Here is a 19,423-nt window from a genome sequence, read left to right as displayed (position 1 = left end):
CCCCAGCTGTGGCGGCACCGAGCGAGAGGCACTGCTGATGGGCACTCCAGTGTGTTCACTGGAGTCCAGCTGGAGAATCTGCCCGTCCTAGGCACTCCCTGGGCAGCTGGTGCTGCTGGACTGAGCATGCTGCACGTGGAGGACACGCTGCTCTGTCGGCAGGGGGAATTGCTGCCGCACCTTTCCTCCACAGCAAAAACGCATCCTGGGGACTGGGACACGACGCAGCTGACGATGCCGCTGCAAGGAGCCTTCCGACAGAGACTCCTGTTACCACCTGGACAGAGGCGGCACCCCCCATTTTGAGAGACTCCATTCCCTCTGGAAGCTTTACTCTGTTCCAAGATGCCAATAAATCCCTTGTTTGAACAAATGCTGCGTCTGTCAGTGTCCACACCTCACTTTGCCAAGGATCGTGGGCATAGGGTGCAGACCGCTCTGCTGCCGCAAAGTCAGGGAGCGTTTTGCAGGAGAGCTGATGCCGTGGGCTCTGGTTTGCTGATTCACTGGGCTTTGCCTTCCCAGGGCTCCTGGCTTAATCCCAGTAGGCAGTTTGGCCTCACAAGGCTCTTCAATCACCTTCCCCCAGCGGGATGGTGGAGAGAATCGGAAGCGTTCTGCCTCCCTGGGGCTTGGGGTGAAGATGTTACTCAGAAGCTTCCTAGCCTTGGACAGCCCTCACATTGTTCGGTGCTCTTGCTTCTTCACGTGGGTAGCAACCAAGTGGTGACGAGAGGCCCAAGGGCAGACAAAAGTGACTTCAGAGGGCCTGGTGGGGACGAGTAAAGGGGTCAGGAGCACAGGTAGCATTCTCCTCTGTCATCCCAGCTGTAGGGAATGACATCGAAAGAAACAGGCAGACGCAACATATTAAGACCTTGCTCTGCGGCTGGCATCACTGCCAGAATTTGGGGTTTTTTCAGGCATGGGATATTCTACGTGACACCAGGCCTGCTGGGGCATGACAAGATTCACCGTTCTCAGTGAGGGAAAAGCATTTGTGCTCACGAGTTAGCGGGGCTGATTGAAACTAGCTTGGAAGCGGGGAAGGGCTAAAATCAGGCTCACTGGAGCATTGGAACAGGCCACCCAGGGAAGTGGTTGAGGCAGCATGCCTGGAGGCATTTAAATGATGTGTAGACGTGGCGCTTAGGGACATAGTTTAGAGGTGGCCCTGGTGGCCAGGTAGGCTGTCCTGGTTTTGGCAGGGATGGAGTTAATTTTTCCTCTCAGTAGCTGGTATGTTTTGGATTTTGTGTGTGAAGAATGTTGATAAACACCCTGATGATACCAGTTGTTGTGAATGAGACCAAGGACACCGTCCTGCTTTCCGAGTCTCGCTAATTTGCAGATGCAGGAAGCGGGGAGAAAGACAGACAGCATAATTGATCCAAACTGGCCAAAGAGAGTATTCCATGCCATAAACGCCATGCTCAGTATATAAGTGGGGGCAGGCGAGGGTGGGTATCTGCCTTCCTGGCATCCATCCTTCCTGCTTGTTTTTGCTGGCATCGTTCCCCCTACCTTGCTGGCTCCCTTTTGCTCCTTTGATTGCTGCTCGGTTTTGTTTCTGTGATCGCTGCTCGGGACGGGCTGTATCGGTCATTGGGACATCGGGTGGTGAGAAAACACATATTGTGCACTTTGTATATTTTTAATATCCTTATATTCTGTTATTATTGTCGTTTTCCCTTTTATTTTAGTAAATTGTCTTCATCTCAACACACGAGTTCTCCTTCCTTCCCAATTCTCTCCCCCATCTCCCTGGGGAGGGGGAGAGTGAGCGAGAAACTGTGTGGTGATTTGGGCTAAACCATCACATAGGCCAACAGCATCCTGGCTTGTGTCAGAAATAATGACGCCAGTGGTTACAGGGAAGTGGTTGTCCCTTTGTACTTGGCTCTGGTGAGGCCACAGCTCAAGTAGTGTGTTCAGTTCCGGGCCCGTCACTCCAAGGTGAGGGTGCTGGGGTTGGTGCAGCACAGCCAAAGTAGAGTAGCGAAGCCGGAGAATGGTCAAAAGAATGAGTCAAATAAGGGGCGGCTGAGGGAACTGAGGTTGTTTAGCCTGGAGAAAAGGAGGCTCAGGGGAGACCTTACCGCTCTCTACAGCTACCTGAAAGGAGGTTGTGGCAAGCTGGGTGTCAGTGTCTTCTCCCAGGTAACAAGTGATAGGACGAGAGGGAAAGGCCTCAAGTTGCTCCAGGGAAGGTTTAGATTGGATATTAGGAAAAATTTATTCACTGAAGGGGTTCTGAAGCATTGGAACAGGCCACCCAGGGAAGTGGTTGAAGGCAGCGTGCCTGGAGGCATTTAAAAGACGAGTAGACGTGGCGCTTAGGGACAGGGTTTAGTGGTGCAGTTGGCAGAGGAAGGTTTGCGTTTGGACTCAGTGAACTGATGGGTCTTCTGCAAGCTGAATGACTCTGTGATTCCACTTTGAGCTTGCCTGGTGTGCAGTGAGGGGAGACGACCTCTGGCAGGCAGATGATACTGAAGCCAAACTGAAGTCCACGCAAGCTCCTCTGAAGCAAATTAACTCTTGCGCAGCCTTAACCGCTGCACCAGGGCAGCTGCGGGGCGCTGAGCTGAGGTGGGGCCGAAGGGCGGGGCTCCAGGCGTGGCTGTGATGCGCTCGGGCCCCTGTGACAGCAGAGGGGACGGGTCACAATGGGGACGGTTACCAGGGGCTGCGGCAGGCAGCGCTGCCCCAGTACGGCCTGGTCCAGCGGTGAGTGTGCACGCGGTGGGAGGCTGGGCAGGACGAGGGCCGGGGCAGAAACATGTGGAACGAGGGTCTGGGTTATCGTCCTGTATCGAGGGCCCAGGCGCTGGTGGGAGCACCTTGGGAGGGCACGGTGCTGCCGCTGCCGAGACTGGGCGCAGGCCTTGCTGCCTCCCAGCTCCCTCGCCCCCTCTCCTACCTGCACCCAGGTCCCTCTGCCTCCCTTCCCTGCTCCCTCCATACCGGCTCCCTCCCTCCAAGCCCCACTGAACCCCTTCTCTCCCTCCTCCTGCAGGACATGGCTGCCACAAAATTCCTCATTGTGCTTGTGACCGGCATCATCCAGCACCTGCATTTGGTCAGGGAAGAGCTGGATGAGGCCACGCGGGAGCGCATGCAGCAGCGTGCGGAGCAGCTGAGCCAGGAGGTGGCTCGGCTGCCGCAGGAACTGGAGCAGAGGATGCAGGAGCAAGGTCGCTTGGCCCGGGTATCCCTGGGCTTTGCTGCCTTGCAGCAGTGGCACTTGTGGGCCACTGCTGGAGTCCTGGTCCTGCTCTTTGCGCTCTGCTGGTGGATCCGCAAAAGGAGTCGGGAGATGGACAACAGTGGCAAAGAGGAGAGTTCCAGCTGCAAAACAGAGCAGGAGGAGGAAGAAAGTGGAGGAGAAGATCTGGATGATGAGAATGATATTCCCAGGATTTTTGCAAAGCCCATCCAGTGGTCAGTGCCAAATCTGGCCTACCGGAATTGGGTGGTAGAAGAGTTGGTGGGTGACCTCCTCCGCATCTTCCAAGAGCATTTCTCAAATCGTTTCTTCCCGGTGCTGCAACCAGCCATCGGGGTGGGCAGGGCCTTCGAAGGCTGGAGTTTTGGTGAGGATGATACTGTCTACTCTCTGCTGGTGCCCCTGCAGCCCCCGCGTGGGCATGTCTTCCACCTGGAGCTGGGCACCATGAGGGAGATGCCGCTGAAGGACTCTTGCATCCGTGTGGAGCTGCAGTGCACCTGCGCGGGGCTGCAGCGGGTGGAGAACTTGCTGTGCTTCCTCCACCACCCCGAGGAGGAGCTGAGGAGGAATCAGGATCCTAGCCTCCTACGCACCCTCTGCACCGACTCCTACCTAGATGCATGGAAAACTGCCCACTGGTTCCAAAAATTCATCGGCTCAGCCTGGGTGATGATGCCTCAGTCACATCACTACACAATGCAGGTGCTGCCCTCCAGCCGCTCCTGCATTCTGCAGCTGACAAATGCCTCTGGGAGAACCCTCCTTGTTGAGCTGATGTTTGGGGTGCAGCACGGCAATTCGGACATCTTCCTGAGCAGCGGGAGTGCAGAGAGCCTCTTCACCTCAAGCACGACGTGGCCGGAGAGCTATGCTGTGGCAGAGGCGAAGTTCTTCAGGCATGTGGCCAGGCAGGCCCCACGTGACAGCTTCCACCTCAACTGCCTGCAGCTCTGCACCAGCATCCTGGGGGGCACAGACTTTTCCACCTCTACCTTGAAGACAGTTGTGATGCATGTGCTGACCATCCTACCCCTGTCAGGCTGGCGCAGGAGGGATCTCCTGCCACGGCTGCAGGATATCATGCGGTACCTGCACTTCTGCCTGGAGAAGAAACGCCTTGACCACTTCTTCTTAGGCAATGAGATGGTGCCTGAGGAGATCGTCTTGCCCCCATCCTCCCAATCAGACAAGCCACTCAACCTCTTCCAGCACCTGCAACAGGATCCGGATGTCCATGCCAAGGCACTGCAGGAGTTCAATGAGCTGCAAGACCGACTCTCAAGGCTGCTGTTCCACGCGTACTGAGAGAGGACTTCATGCACAGGGCATCCATTGCAGGTCTTTCAGGTAAGAGCTCAGAATGACTTCTTACAGCAGGGAAAAAGAGGGGAGAATGCGGGACACAGGAAGGAAAGGGAACACCCTGCGCGGCAGCCCTCTGCCAAGAGCAGCGTTGTTCCCCTCACAGCAGTTGGCGACAACTACAGTGGCGACAAAGATGAGTTCCATCCTGATTTCCCCTCACGCTGGGGCTCTCAGGATGACGATTTCACACGGGCGCAGAAATACTTGCTGGCAGCCCCAGCTGTGGCGGCACCGAGCGAGAGGCACTGCTGATGGGCACTCCAGTGTGTTCACTGGAGTCCAGCTGGAGAATCTGCCTGTCCTAGGCACTCCCTGGGCAGCTGGTGCTGCTGGACTGAGCATGCTGCACGTGGAGGACACGCTGCTCTGTCGGCAGGGGGAATTGCTGCCGCACCTTTCCTCCACAGCAAAAACGCATCCTGGGGACTGGGACACGATGCAGCTGAAGACGCCGCTGCAAGGAGCCTTCCGACAGAGACTCCTGTTACCACCTGGACAGAGGTGGCACCCCCCATTTTGAGAGACTCCATTCCCTCTGGAAGCTTTACTCTGTTCCAAGATGTCAATAAATCCCTTGTTTGAACAAATGCTGCGTCTGTCAGTGTCCACACCTCACTTTGCCAAGGATCGTGGGCATAGGGTGCAGGCCGCTCTGCTGCCGCAAAGTCAGGGAGCGTTTTGCAGAAGAGCTGATGCCGTGGGCTCTGGTTTGCTGATTCACTGGGCTTTGCCTTCCCAGGGCTCCTGGCTTAATCCCAGTAGGCAGTTTGGCCTCACAAGGCTCTTCAATCACCTTCCCGCAGCGGGATGGTGGAGAGAATCTGAAGGGTAAAAGCAGGATAACGTGTGGGTTGAGAGAGGACAGTTGAGGAGGTAAAGCAGAAGCCACACTCATTCACTACTCCCCTGGTCTACTGGGCCCTGATCACCGCTTGTGATGGCCACCAACTGCATTTAACTCCGTCCACCAAACTCTCTGGGCTCAGCCATCCACCACACTCTCCACAGGATTGAAAACCTCCGCATAAAGATCAGGACCAACCTACTAAAGCAGCTGTTCTTGCAGGATGATGGCACAGATGTATGGTTCTGTAAGGAATCAAGGGAAATCTCTAGATCAGTCACCCCGTGTCGCCTTTATGGATGACTTCAACTTCCCAGCTGCTCACTGGGACTGTCAGAGAGCAGACATGCAGAGGCCCAGCAAATTCCTGAAGCCCATGTCAAAGATACCTTTTTGACATGGGTACTAAGGGAGCCAACCAGGAAAGGTGCCCTCCTAAACCTGTTGATTCTACGTAGAATTGGTCTTGTGGGTGAAGTGATGGTTGGTGACTTTCTTGGCCATAGTGATCAAGGAACGGTTGAGTGGGAGAACGGTTCCGGGAGAACAGACTTGAGGCTGCTCAAGGAACTCGTTAGAAAGGTCCCCTGGGAATCTGCTTTCAAGGGTATTGGTGTCCATAAGTGCTGGCCCCTTTGTCAGAGTCATTTTGTAAGAGCACAGGAGCGGCAATTCCAATGTGTCACAAGTCAAGCAAGACGGGTAGAAGGCTGGCTTGGCTGACCAGGAATCTACTTTGGGAGCTTAGGTGGCAAACCAGAGTGTAAGGTCTTTGGGAAGGTATCTGGGGATGGGATTGTTGGTATGCTCCTTAGGAGGCATGTGCCCTGGCAGCTAAAATGTCCGTCCATCTCCTGGCGTGCATTGTGCAGAGCATAGCTAGCTGGCTGAAAGAAGGGATGGACTAAGCAGAGAAAGAGCTGGGGGTGTTGCGGGAAGTGGCTGTCCCCTTGTACTTGGCCCTGGTGAGGCCACAGCCCAACTCGCCTGTTTGGTTTTGGGTCTCTCACTCCAAGGAAGACGATGAGGTGCTGGAGCAAGTCCAAAGAAGAGCAGCAAAGCTGATGAATGGTCTAGAGAATAAATCTTATGAGGAGGGTCTGAGGGAACTGAGGTTGTTTAGCCTGGAGAAAAGGAGGCTCAGGGGAGACCTTACCACTCTCTACAGCTACCTGAAAGGAAGTTGTGGCAAGATGGGTGTCAGTGTCTTCTCCCAGGTAACAAGTGATAGGACGAGAGGGATTGGCCTCAAGTTGCTCCAGGGAGGGTTTAGATTGGATATTAGGAAAAATTTATTCACTGAAGGGGTTCTGAAGCATTGGAACAGGCCACCCAGGGAAGTGGTTGAGGCAGCATGCCGGGAGGCGTTTAAAAGACGTTTAGACGTGGAGCTCAGGGACAGGGTTTAGTGGTGGAGTTGGCAGAGGAAGGTTTGCGTTTGGACTCAGTGAACTGATGGGTCTTCTGCAAGCTGAATGATTCTGTGAATCCACTTTGAGTTTGCCTGGTGTGCAGTGAGGGGAGACGACCTCTGGCAGGCAGATGATACTGAAGCCAAACTGAAGTCCACGCAAGCTCCTCTGAAGCAAATTAACTCTTGCGCAGCCTTAACCGTTGCACCAGGGCAGCTGCGGGGCGCTGAGCTGAGGTGGGACCGAAGGGCGGGGCGGGGCAGCAGGCGTGGCTGTGATGAGCTCGGGCCCCTGTGACAGCAGAGGGGACGGGTCACAATGGGGACGGTTACCAGTGCTGCAACCAGCCATCGGGGTGGGCAGGGCCTTTGAAGGCTGGAGTTTTGGTGAGGAGGATGCTGTCTACTCTCTGCTGGTGCCCCTGCAGCCCCCGCGTGGGCATGTCTTCCACCTGGAGCTGGGCACCATGAGGGAGATGCCGCTGAAGGACTCTTGCATTTGTGTGGAGCTGCAGTGCACCTGTGTGGGGCAGTAGGTGGTGAAGAACAGGCTGTGCTTCCTCCACCACCCCGAGGAGGAGCTGAGGCAGTCTCCTCTCTACAGACTGCCCAGCACAGGAGTCGGGGACAACTACAGTGGCGACAGAGATGAGTTCCGTCCTGCTTTCCCCTCATGCTGGAGCACACAGGATGGCGATTTCACACGGGCGCAGAAATACTTGCTGGCAGCCCCAGCTGTGGCGGCACCGAGCGAGAGGCACTGCTGATGGGCACTCCAGTGTGTTCACTGGGGTCCAGCTGGAGAATCTGCCCGTCCTAGGCACTCCCTGGGCAGCTGGTGCTGCTGGACTGAGCACAAAGTGCTTGAGGCAGAATGCCTGGAGGCACTTAAAAGACGTGTAGATGTTGCACTCAGGGCCATGGTTTGGGATGCTTAAGAGACACGGCTTAGGGACCTTGCGGGGGGAGTGGAACCACAATCCATCCCACTAGCGTCTGTATGGCACCAGTGCCAGGAACAGGGGCCCAGAACCTGGGGAAACATCTCAGGTGAGTAGGAGAGCACCTAAAGTGCAGCTCAAAGAAGTCCAGCCACTCCAGCCAGCAAGTCTGCTTCATCGGCGGCCCAGCTTAAGGGCCTTTATGCTAAGACAGACAGCATGGGGAACAAACAGGAAGAGTTAGGGATGTGTGCATGCCTGCCGAGCTACAACCTTGTCAGCATCACGGAGACATGGTGGATTGGCTCCTATTACTGGAATGTTGGAATCCAGGGATATTGGCTCTTTTGTAAAGACAGGTAGCGGAGACAAGGATGGGGTGTTGCCCTCTATATCAGCGACCAGCTGTCTCAGCAGCCAGGGGTCAGGTAAGGAAGGCTAAAGCCCTGACAGAAGTAAATCTGGCCAGGGACATGTAGGGCAACAAGAAAAGCTTATATAGGTAGGTCGGGGATAAAAGGAAGACCAGGGAGGATGTGGGCCCTCTCCAGAAGGAAACGGGAGACCTGGTAACCCGGGACATGGAGAAGGCTGAGGTACTTGGTGACTTTTTTGCCTCAGTCTTCACTTGACGAGAGCTCTAGCCACATCACCCAAGTCTCAGACGGCAAAAGCAGGGACTGGGAGAATGAAGAACTGCCCACTGTAGGAGAAGAGCAGTTTCGAGACCATGTAGGGAACCTGAACTTGCACAATTCCATTGGGACCCGATGAGATGCGTTCGTGGGTCCTGAGGGAAGTGGGCAATTAAGTTTCCAAGCCGCTATCTATCATATTTGAGAAGTCATGGCAGTGCACTGAGGTTCCCATTGACTGGAAAAGGGGAAGCATAACCCCCATTTCAAAAAGGGAAAGAAGGAAGACCTGGGGAACTATAGGCCAGTTCATCTTACGTCTCTCCCTGGCAACAGCATGGAGCAGAACCCATGCTAAGGCACATAGAAAATAAGGAGGTGATTGGCCAACAGGAACCTTATGAAATTCAACAAGGACTAATGCAAAGTCATGACCCTGGGAAAGTGGAATGCTTTGCAGGGATATAGGCTGAGGACTGACTAACTGGGGATCAGGTCTGGGGAAAGGACAACACATTGACGTTCAAGCTTTTGCTGCACAGTGTTTGCACAGCATCAAGGCTTTCTGTGTTTCTCACTCTGCCTCCCTAGTGAATACACTGGGGGGAGGGTGTGCAATACGGTGGGAGGGGACACAACCAGGCAGATTATCTGGACTAGCCAAAAAGATACTCAGTACCATATAACATCACGCTCAGCAATAGAAGGGAAAAGAGAGGTGTTTAGGGAGATTAGCCATCTTTTGCTTGGGAACTGTCTGGGCATTGTTCTGTCCCCAGGAAGTGGCGAGTGATTGCTTTTGCATCACTTGTTTTGCTTTGTTTTCTTCCCTCTCCTTCCACTTATCCTTTACTTATCAAACAATGTCCTTGTTTGTTTGTTTACCTGTTTTATCTTGGCTCTCAAGTTGTCTTGGGTTTTTTTTCTGCTTTCCTCTTCCCTTGTCCCACTGGAGGTGAGGGGAGAAGTGAATGAGCGACCGTGTGGTGCTTATTGGGCCAACAGGGTTAACCCACCACACATGCCCTGTCTGTCAGTCTCTCAGAGATCCTCATGCCAAGGTCCTCCACACAGCCTGGAGTCCCTGGTTCAAGAATGATGAGATGTCCATGACTTCCTATATTGCAGAGAATAGCACGTAAGATAGACTTAACTTTTCACAAAGAAATGCTCAGCCATATCACGGTATGTCACTAACCTGCTTGACTAACCTGATCTGCTTCTACGAAAAGATGACCCGCTTAGTGGATGTGGGAAAAGCTGTGGATGTTGTCCATCTAGACTTTAGTAAAGCCTCTGACACCATTTTCCACAGCATTCTCCTGGACAAACTGGCTGCTCATGGCTTGGACAGGTGTATCCTTTGCTGGGTAAAAAAATGCCTGGCTGGCTAGCTGTGCGCAGAGAGTGGTGGTGCCTTGTCGTAGTTCATCCCCGATCGGGACCAGACTACGCAGTCTCTCTCTCACTGCCCCCACCCTCCGGGAGAATAGGGAGAGATAATATAAGGAAACAGGCTCGAGGTTTGAGATGAAGGCAGGGAGAAAAATCCTTAAAGTTACCATTATGGGCAAAACAGACTCGACTTCGGGGAAAACTATTCATTTATTACTAAAAAACAATGCAGGATAATGAGACGAAGAACAAGATAAGCTCCCCCCATCGCTCCCTATTCCCGGGCTTAACATTATCTCTACCAGCTTCCCCCTGCCCCGAGCGGCAGAGGGGGGAAGAGGGAATGGGGATTATGGTCAGGTCATCACAGGTCGCTTTATGTCACTGCTTCTTCGTCAGGGGAAGAACTCCTCACATTCCTCCCCTGCTTCTGCGTGGGGTCCCTCCCACGGGCTGCAGTCCTTCGTGAAACTGCTCCAGCGTGGATCATTTCTTCCACGGGGTGCAGTCCCTCCAGAACGGCTGCCCCAGCGGGCCCTCCACGGGCCACACCCTCCTTCAAGCATCCGCCTGCCCCAGCGAGGGGTTCCCCACGGGCTGCAGGTGGATCTCTGCTCCTCCGTGGACCTCCATGGGCTGCAGGGGGACAACCTGCTCCACCATGGTCATCACCACAGGCTGCAGGGGAATCTTGGCCAGGAGCCGCATCACTCCTCCCTCTCCTTCTTCACTGACCTTGGCGTCTGCAGCCGTTCCTCTCACAAGAAAAATTCTTCACAACAGGCTGGCGGATGCCTCTGAGCCTCTCCTCACATCTCATTCACATCTCATCTCCTCTCCACTTCTTGCAGCCGGGCCGGGCCAAGTTGGGCCCAGTCAGCTGTCCGGCGGGAGGCCAGAGGGTGAGGCCTGCAAGGCCCACAAGGCTTGTACCTCCCCCTGTCTGCCCCCGCTCAGCTTCTTCATATCTTCTCTCCTTCTTTTTTTCTCTATTTTTCCCCTTCTTTTCCCCCTTTCGCCTTCACAGAGGCGTTATCACAGAACATTCTGCTACCAATCGGCTCGGCCTTGGCCAGCAGCGGGCCCGCCCTAGGCCTGGCCGAGTCCACTGAACAAAGGGGACCAACTTTCAGCAGTTTCCTACAGAAACTACCACCGTAGCCCCCCCTCACTAAATAATAACAGAACAGGCATGAAGTTAACTCTAGCTGGACAGCGGCCACAAGTGGTGTTCCCCAGCGCTCAGTATGGGGGCCAGTTCTGTTTAATATCTTTACCGATGATCTGGATGAGGGGATTGAGTGCATGCTACGGAACTTTGCAGATGACACCAAGCTGGCCAGGAACGTTGTTGTCTAAATAAAGCTTTCAAGTTATGACTCATTGATGTGAGGCCAGATTCAGGGGCTGTCAGTTCCTTTGTGTATCCTCAACTTGTCCGAGGGTGTTCTGTTTTATTTTGGGATGGCTGCTTGCTTCTGGGGCTTGCTGCAAAGCAGCGCATTTAGCAGCCCCCTCCTGCCACGTTCTCCCGCTTGTCACCTTCCCAAGTGATGGCGTAAGCTCGTAGCGCTGCTGAATGCGGCCCCTGCAGCTGCCTTGCAATGCACCTGCCTTTCTGCAAGGGCAAAGGGTTTTGCCAGCAGGAATTTGCTCTGGCCACCATGGGATCACCCTCCCTTGGCCACCGCAGGAGCCCCAGGGAAAGGTGTGATTCACTCCAGCTAAGCAGCCCAGCCCAGGGTCCTTCCCAAGTTGCAGTCGCAGCCCTCGCAGCCTCGGGACACAGACGGAGTTATTCCTCATGGACACTAATCATACAGGGAACGCTGATCCTGTTTACTGACACACAGCTATTGCCATGCGGGTCCAGCACAGGCTGAACAGGGGGCTGAAACGACGCGGCGTCCCCTTCACCACCCCATCCCCATCCTGTCTTCACATGCTTGCCCCAGCCACGTGCCACTCGCTTGGCCATGTTGATGTGGCCAACCTGTTGCCCAGGCCAGCCCCAGATGAAGGCAATGGGAGCGCAGGAGGCAGAGCAAGCTCTGCCATGAGGAGAAACAAGGACTCACAACTTAGGGATCAACACAGTTCACCCCGGAAATCTATGGGCAAGCAAAAGGCTGAAAGTAAAAATCCAGTCCCATCCTTTATCAAAACCACTGCCACTGAGATAGAAAGAGAGGAAAGGCCTCAGGTTGCTCCAGGGAAGGTTTAGATTGGATATTAGGAAAAATTTATTCACTGAAAGGGTTCTGAAGCATTGGAACAGGCCACCCAGGGAAGTGGTTGAAGGCAGCGTGCCTGGAGGCATTTAAAAGATGAGTAGACGTGGCGCTTAGGGACAGGGTTTAGTGGTGGAGTTGGCAGAGGAAGGTTTGCGTTCGGACTCAGTGAATTGATGGGTCTTCTGCAAGCTGAATGATTCTGTGATTCCACTTTGAGCTTGCCTGGTGTGCAGTGAGGGGAGATGACCTCTGGCAGGCAGATGATACTGAAGCCAAACTGAAGTCCACGCAAGCTCCTCTGAAGCAAGTTAACTGTAGTGCAGCCTTAACTGCTGCACCAGGGCAGCTGCGGGGCGCTGAGCTGAGGTGGGACCGAAGGGCGGGGTGGGGCAGCAGGCGTGGCTGTGATGCGCTCGGGCCCCTGTGACAGCAGAGGGGACGGGTCACAATGGGGACGGTTACCAGGGGCTGCGGCAGGCAGCGCTGCCCCAGTACGGCCTGGTCCAGCGGTGAGTGTGCACGCGGTGGGAGGCTGGGCAGGACGAGGGCCGGGGCAGAAACATGTGGAACGAGGGTCTGGGTTATCGTCCTGTATCGAGGGCCCAGGCGCTGGTGGGAGCGCCTTGGGAGGGCACGGTGCTGCCGCTGCCGAGGCTGGGCGCAGGCCTTGCTGCCTCCCAGCTCCCTCGCCCCCTCTCCTACCTGCACCCAGGTCCCTCTGCCTCCCTTCCCTGCTCCCTCCATACCGGCTCCCTCCCTCCAAGCCCCACTGAACCCCTTCTCTCCCTCCTCCTGCAGGACATGGCTGCCACAAAATTCCTCATTGTGCTTGTGACCGGCATCATCCAGCACCTGCATTTGGTCAGGGAAGAGCTGGATGAGGCCACGTGGGAGCGCATGCAGCAGCATGCGGAGCAGCTGAGCCAGGAGATGGCTCGGATGCTGCAGGAAGTGGAGCAGAGTATGCAGGAACAGGGAACCCAGGAACAAGATGGTTTGGCCCGGGTAGCACTGCTCTTCGGTGCCTTGCTCCCGTGGCACTTGTGGGCCATTACTGGAGTCCTGCTCCTAGTCTTCATGCTCTGCTGTTGGATCCGCAAAAGGAGCCGTGAGGTGGACCATAGCGGAAAAGTGGAGAGTTCCAGCTGCAATACAGAGCAGGAGGAGGTAGAAAGTAACGGAGAAGATCTGGATGATGAGAATGATATTCCCAGGATTTTTGCAAAGCCCACCCAGTGGTCAGTGCCAAATCTGGCCTACCGGAATTGGGTGGTAGAAGTGTTGGTGGGTGACCTCCTCCGCGTCTTCCAAGAGCACTTCTCAAATCGTTTCTTCCCGGTGCTGCAACCAGCCATCGGGGTGGGCAGGGCCTTTGAAGGCTGGAGTTTTGGTGAGGATGATACTGTCTACTCTCTGCTGGTGCCCCTGCAGCCCCCGCGTGGGCATGTCTTCCACCTGGAGCTGGGCACCATGAGGGAGATGCCGCTGAAGGACTCTTGCATCCGTGTGGAGCTGCAGTGCACCTGCGCGGGGCAGCAGCTGGTGGAGAACATGCTGTGCTTCCTCCACCACCCCGAGGAGGAGCTGAGGAAGAATCAGGATCCTAGCCTCCTACGCACCCTCTGCACCGACTCCTACCTAGATGCATGGAAAACTGCCCGCTGGTTCCAGAAATTCGTCAGCTCAGCCTGGGTGATGATGCCTCAGTCACATCACTACACAATGCAGGTGCTGCCCTCCAGCCGCTCCTGCATTCTGCAGCTGACAAATGCCTCTGGGAGAACCCTCCTTGTTGAGCTGATGTTTGGGGTGCAGCACGGCAATTCGGACATCTTCCTGAGCAGCGGGAGTGCAGAGAGCCTCTTCACCTCAAGCACGACGTGGCCGGAGAGCTATGCTGTGGCAGAGGCGAAGTTCTTCAGGCATGTGGCCAGGCAGGCCCCACATGACAGCTTCCACCTCAACTGCCTGCAGCTCTGCACCAGCGTCCTGGGGGGCACAGACTTTTCCACCTCTACCTTGAAGACAGTTGTGATGCACCTCCTGAAAATCCTACCCTGGTCAGACTGGCACAGGAGCCATCTCCTGTCACGGCTGCGGGATATCATGCGGTACCTGCACCTCTGCCTGAGGAGGAAACAACTTGACCATTTCTTCTTAGGCAATGAGATGCTGCCTGAGGAGATTGTCTTGCCCCCATCCTCCCAATCAGCCAAGCCACTCAACCTCTTCCAGCACCTGCAACAGGATCCGGATGCCCATGCCAAGGCACTGCAGGAGTTCAATGAGCTGCAAGACCGACTCTCAAGGCTGCTGTTCTACGCGTACTGAGAGAGGACTTCATGCACAGGGCTTCCATTGCAGGTCTCGCAGCTGATGGCTGACAATGACCTCACACTGCAGGGAAAAAGAGGGGAGAATGCGGGACACAGGAAGGAAAGGGAACACCCTCTTCCGAGAGCGACAGCATTCTCCTGTCAACAGACTGCCCAGCACAGCAGTCGGTGACAACTACAGTGGCGACAAAGATGAGTTCCGTCCTGATTTCCCCTCACGCTGGGGCTCTCAGGATGACGATTTCACACGGGCGCAGAAATACTTGCTGGCAGCCCCAGCTGTGGCGGCACCGAGCGAGAGGCACTGCTGATGGGCACTCCAGTGTGTTCACTGGGGTCCAGCTGGAGAATCTGCCTGTCCTAGGCACTCCCTGGGCAGCTGGTGCTGCTGGACTGAGCACGCTGCACGTGGAGGACACGCTGCTCTGTCGGCAGGGGGAATTGCTGCCGCACCTTTCCTCCACAGCAAAAACGCATCCTGGGGACTGGGACACGACGCAGCTGACGATGCCGCTGCAAGGAGCCTTCCAACAGAGACTCCTGTTACCACCTGGACAGAGGCGGCACCCCCCATTTTGAGAGACTCCATTCCCTCTGGAAGCTTTACTCTGTTCCAAGATGTCAATAAATCCCTTGTTTGAACAAATGCTGCGTCTGTCAGTGTCCACACCTCACTTTGCCAAGGATCGTGGGCATAGGGTGCAGACCGCTCTGCTGCCGCAAAGTCAGGGAGCGTTTTGCAGGAGAGCTGATGCCGTGGGCTCTGGTTTGCTGATTCACTGGGCTTTGCCTTCCCAGGGCTCCTGGCTTAATCCCAGTAGGCAGTTTGGCCTCACAAGGCTCTTCAATCACCTTCCCCCAGCGGGATGGTGGAGAGAATTGGAAGCGTTCTGCCTCCCTGGGGCTTGGGGTGAAGATGTTACTCAGAAGCTTCCTAGCCTTGGACAGCCCTCACATTGTTCGGTGCTCTTGCTTCTTCACGCGGGTAGCAACCAAGTGGTGATGAGAGGCCCAAGGGCAGACAAAAGTGACTTCAGAGGGCCTGGTGGGGACGAGTAAAGGGGTCAGGAGCACAGGTAGAATTCTCCTCTGTCATCCCAGCTGTAGGGAATGACATCGAAAGAAACAGGCAGACGCAACGTATTAAGACCTTGCTCTGCGGCTGGCATCACTGCCAGAATTTGGGGTTTTTTCAGGCATGGGATATTCTACGTGACACCAGGCCTGCTGGGGCGTGACAAGATTCACCGTTCCCAGTGAGGGAAAAGCATTTGTGCTCACGAGTTAGCGGGGCTGTTTGAAAATAGCTTGGAAGCGGGGAAGGGCTAAAATCAGGCTCACTGGAGCATTGGAACAGGCCACCCAGGGAAGTGGTTGAGGCAGCATGCCTGGAGGCATTTAAATGATGTGTAGACGTGGCGCTTAGGGACATAGTTTAGAGGTGGCCCTGGTGGCCAGGTAGGCCAAGAGCATCCTGGCTTGTATCAGAAATAATGATGCCAGTGGTTACAGGGAAGTGGTTGTCCCTTTGTACTTGGCTCTGGTGAGGCCACAGCTCAAGTAGTGTGTTCAGTTCCGGGCCCGTCACTCCAAGGTGAGGGTGCTGGAGTTGGTGCAGCACAGCCAAAGTAGAGTAGCGAAGCCGGAGAATGGTCAAAAGAATGAGTCAAATAAGGGGCGGCTGAGGGAACTGAGGTTGTTTAGCCTGGAGAAAAGGAGGCTCAGGGGAGACCTTACCGCTCTCTACAGCTACCTGAAAGGAGGTTGTGGCAAGCTGGGTGTCAGTGTCTTCTCCCAGGTAACAAGTGATAGGACGAGAGGGAAAGGCCTCAAGTTGCTCCAGGGAAGGTTTAGATTGGATATTAGGAAAAATTTATTCACTGAAGGGGTTCTGAAGCATTGGAACAGGCCACCCAGGGAAGTGGTTGAAGGCAGCGTGCCTGGAGGCATTTAAAAGACGAGTAGACGTGGCGCTTAGGGACAGGGTTTAGTGGTGCAGTTGGCAGAGGAAGGTTTGCGTTTGGACTCAGTGAACTGATGGGTCTTCTGCAAGCTGAATGACTCTGTGATTCCACTTTGAGCTTGCCTGGTGTGCAGTGAGGGGAGACGACCTCTGGCAGGCAGATGATACTGAAGCCAAACTGAAGTCCACGCAAGCTCCTCTGAAGCAAATTAACTCTTGCGCAGCCTTAACCGCTGCACCAGGGCAGCTGCGGGGCGCTGAGCTGAGGGGCGGCTGAAGGGCGGGGTGGGGCGGCAGGCGTGGCTGTGATGCGCTCGGGCCCCTGTGACAGCAGAGGGGACGGGTCACAATGGGGACGGTTACCAGGGGCTGCGGCAGGCAGCGCTGCCCCAGTACGGCCTGGTCCAGCGGTGAGTGTGCACGCGGTGGGAGGATGGGCAGGACGAGGGCTGGGGCAGAAACATGTGGAACGAGGGTCTGGGTTATCGTCCTGTATCGAGGGCCCAGGCGCTGGTGGGAGCGCCTTGGGAGGGCACGGTGCTGCCGCTGCCGAGACTGGGCGCAGGCCTTGCTGCCTCCCAGCTCCCTCGCCCCCTCTCCTACCTGCACCCAGGTCCCTCTGCCTCCCTTCCCTGCTCCCTCCATACCGGCTCCCTCCCTCCAAGCCCCACTGAACCCCTTCTCTCCCTCCTCCTGCAGGACATGGCTGCCACAAAATTCCTCATTGTGCTTGTGACCGGCATCATCCAGCACCTGCATTTGGTCAGGGAAGAGCTGGATGAGGCCACGTGGGAGCGCATGCAGCAGCATGCGGAGCAGCTGTGCCAGGAGATGGCTCGGATGCTGCAGGAAGTGGAGCAGAGTATGCAGGAACAGGGAACCCAGGAACAAGATGGTTTGGCCCGGGTAGCACTGCTCTTCGGTGCCTTGCTCCCGTGGCACTTGTGGGCCATTACTGGAGTCCTGCTCCTAGTCTTCATGCTCTGCTGTTGGATCCGCAAAAGGAGCCGTGAGGTGGACCATAGCGGAAAAGTGGAGAGTTCCAGCTGCAATACAGAGCAGGAGGAGGTAGAAAGTAACGGAGAAGATCTGGATGATGAGAATGATATTCCCAGGATTTTTGCAAAGCCCACCCAGTGGTCAGTGCCAAATCTGGCCTACCGGAATTGGGTGGTAGAAGTGTTGGTGGGTGACCTCCTCCGCGTCTTCCAAGAGCACTTCTCAAATCGTTTCTTCCCGGTGCTGCAACCAGCCATCGGGGTGGGCAGGGCCTTTGAAGGCTGGAGTTTTGGTGAGGATGATACTGTCTACTCTCTGCTGGTGCCCCTGCAGCCCCCGCGTGGGCATGTCTTCCACCTGGAGCTGGGCACCATGAGGAAGATGCCGCTGAAGGACTCTTGCATCCGTGTGGAGCTGCAGTGCACCTGCGCGGGGCAGCAGCTGGTGGAGAACATGCTGTGCTTCCTCCACCACCCCGAGGAGGAGCTGAGGAAGAATCAGGATCCTAGCCTCCTACGCACCCTCTGCACCGACTCCTACCTAGATGCACGGAAAACTGCCCGCTGGTTCCAGAAATTCGTCAGCTCAGCCTGGATGATGATGCCTCAGTCACATCACTACACAATGCAGGTGCTGCCCTCCAGCCGCTCCTGCATTCTGCAGCTGACAAATGCCTCTGGGAGAACCCTCCTTGTTGAGCTGATGTTTGGGGTGCAGCACGGCAATTCGGACATCTTCCTGAGCAGCGGGAGTGCAGAGAGCCTCTTCACCTCAAGCACGACGTGGCCGGAGAGCTATGCTGTGGCAGAGGCGAAGTTCTTCAGGCATGTGGCCAGGCAGGCCCCACATGACAGCTTCCACCTCAACTGCCTGCAGCTCTGCACCAGCGTCCTGGGGGGCACAGACTTTTCCACCTCTACCTTGAAGACAGTTGTGATGCACCTCCTGAAAATCCTACCCTGGTCAGACTGGCACAGGAGCCATCTCCTGTCACGGCTGCGGGATATCATGCGGTACCTGCACCTCTGCCTGAGGAGGAAACAACTTGACCATTTCTTCTTAGGCAATGAGATGCTGCCTGAGGAGATTGTCTTGCCCCCATCCTCCCAATCAGCCAAGCCACTCAACCTCTTCCAGCACCTGCAACAGGATCCGGATGCCCATGCCAAGGCACTGCAGGAGTTCAATGAGCTGCAAGACCGACTCTCAAGGCTGCTGTTCTACGCGTACTGAGAGAGGACTTCATGCACAGGGCTTCCATTGCAGGTCTCGCAGCTGATGGCTGACAATGACCTCACACTGCAGGGAAAAAGAGGGGAGAATGCGGGACACAGGAAGGAAAGGGAACACCCTCTTCCGAGAGCGACAGCATTCTCCTGTCAACAGACTGCCCAGCACAGCAGTCGGTGACAACTACAGTGGCGACAAAGATGAGTTCCGTCCTGATTTCCCCTCACGCTGGGGCTCTCAGGATGACGATTTCACACGGGCGCAGAAATACTTGCTGGCAGCCCCAGCTGTGGCGGCACCGAGCGAGAGGCACTGCTGATGGGCACTCCAGTGTGTTCACTGGGGTCCAGCTGGAGAATCTGCCCGTCCTAGGCACTCCCTGGGCAGCTGGTGCTGCTGGACTGAGCATGCTGCACGTGGAGGACACGCTGCTCTGTCGGCAGGGGGAATTGCTGCCGCACCTTTCCTCCACAGCAAAAACGCATCCTGGGGACTGGGACACGACGCAGCTGACGATGCCGCTGCAAGGAGCCTTCCGACAGAGACTCCTGTTACCACCTGGACAGAGGCGGCACCCCCCATTTTGAGAGACTCCATTCCCTCTGGAAGCTTTACTCTGTTCCAAGATGCCAATAAATCCCTTGTTTGAACAAATGCTGCGTCTGTCAGTGTCCACACCTCACTTTGCCAAGGATCGTGGGCATAGGGTGCAGACCGCTCTGCTGCCGCAAAGTCAGGGAGCGTTTTGCAGGAGAGCTGATGCCGTGGGCTCTGGTTTGCTGATTCACTGGGCTTTGCCTTCCCAGGGCTCCTGGCTTAATCCCAGTAGGCAGTTTGG

At 55.6% G+C, this 19,423-nt stretch overlaps 3 protein-coding genes and 1 long non-coding RNA gene across 6 annotated transcripts in view; all 4 read left to right on the top strand.

The window, feature by feature from the left end:
* LOC147600436 (uncharacterized) overlaps positions 1–19,423 on the top strand; it is a 759,986-nt gene that overhangs the window by 224,661 nt on the left and 515,902 nt on the right. The window lies entirely within an intron of this gene.
* Positions 3,005–4,537, top strand: LOC147600444 (inositol 1,4,5-trisphosphate receptor-interacting protein-like 1). Of its 3 annotated transcripts, none has more exons than XM_086748971.1 (2): positions 3,119–3,311; positions 3,387–4,537. In XM_086748971.1, exons 1-2 carry the CDS (start codon positions 3,119–3,121, stop codon positions 4,535–4,537), a joined length of 1,344 nt encoding a protein of 447 aa, XP_086605097.1. The 3 variants fall into 3 exon arrangements, with proteins under 3 accessions (XP_086605098.1, XP_086605097.1, XP_086605096.1); XM_086748970.1 differs by having other exon boundaries at positions 3,119–3,723; positions 3,796–4,537; XM_086748972.1 differs by having other exon boundaries at positions 3,005–4,537.
* Positions 12,859–14,388, top strand: LOC147600443 (inositol 1,4,5-trisphosphate receptor-interacting protein-like 1). The gene has a single exon (XM_086748937.1). It carries the CDS (start codon positions 12,859–12,861, stop codon positions 14,386–14,388), a length of 1,530 nt encoding a protein of 509 aa, XP_086605063.1.
* LOC147600442 (inositol 1,4,5-trisphosphate receptor-interacting protein-like 1) lies at positions 17,059–18,588 on the top strand. Its single transcript, XM_086748955.1, has one exon. It carries the CDS (start codon positions 17,059–17,061, stop codon positions 18,586–18,588), a length of 1,530 nt encoding a protein of 509 aa, XP_086605081.1.

This window comes from Chlamydotis macqueenii, chromosome 5 (assembly GCF_036417535.1).
Source record: "Chlamydotis macqueenii isolate bChlMac1 chromosome 5, bChlMac1.mat, whole genome shotgun sequence".
NCBI lineage: Eukaryota > Metazoa > Chordata > Aves > Otidiformes > Otididae > Chlamydotis > Chlamydotis macqueenii.
Note: the sequence above shows the minus strand (reverse complement) of the source record. Positions and strands in the feature narration are given on the sequence as shown.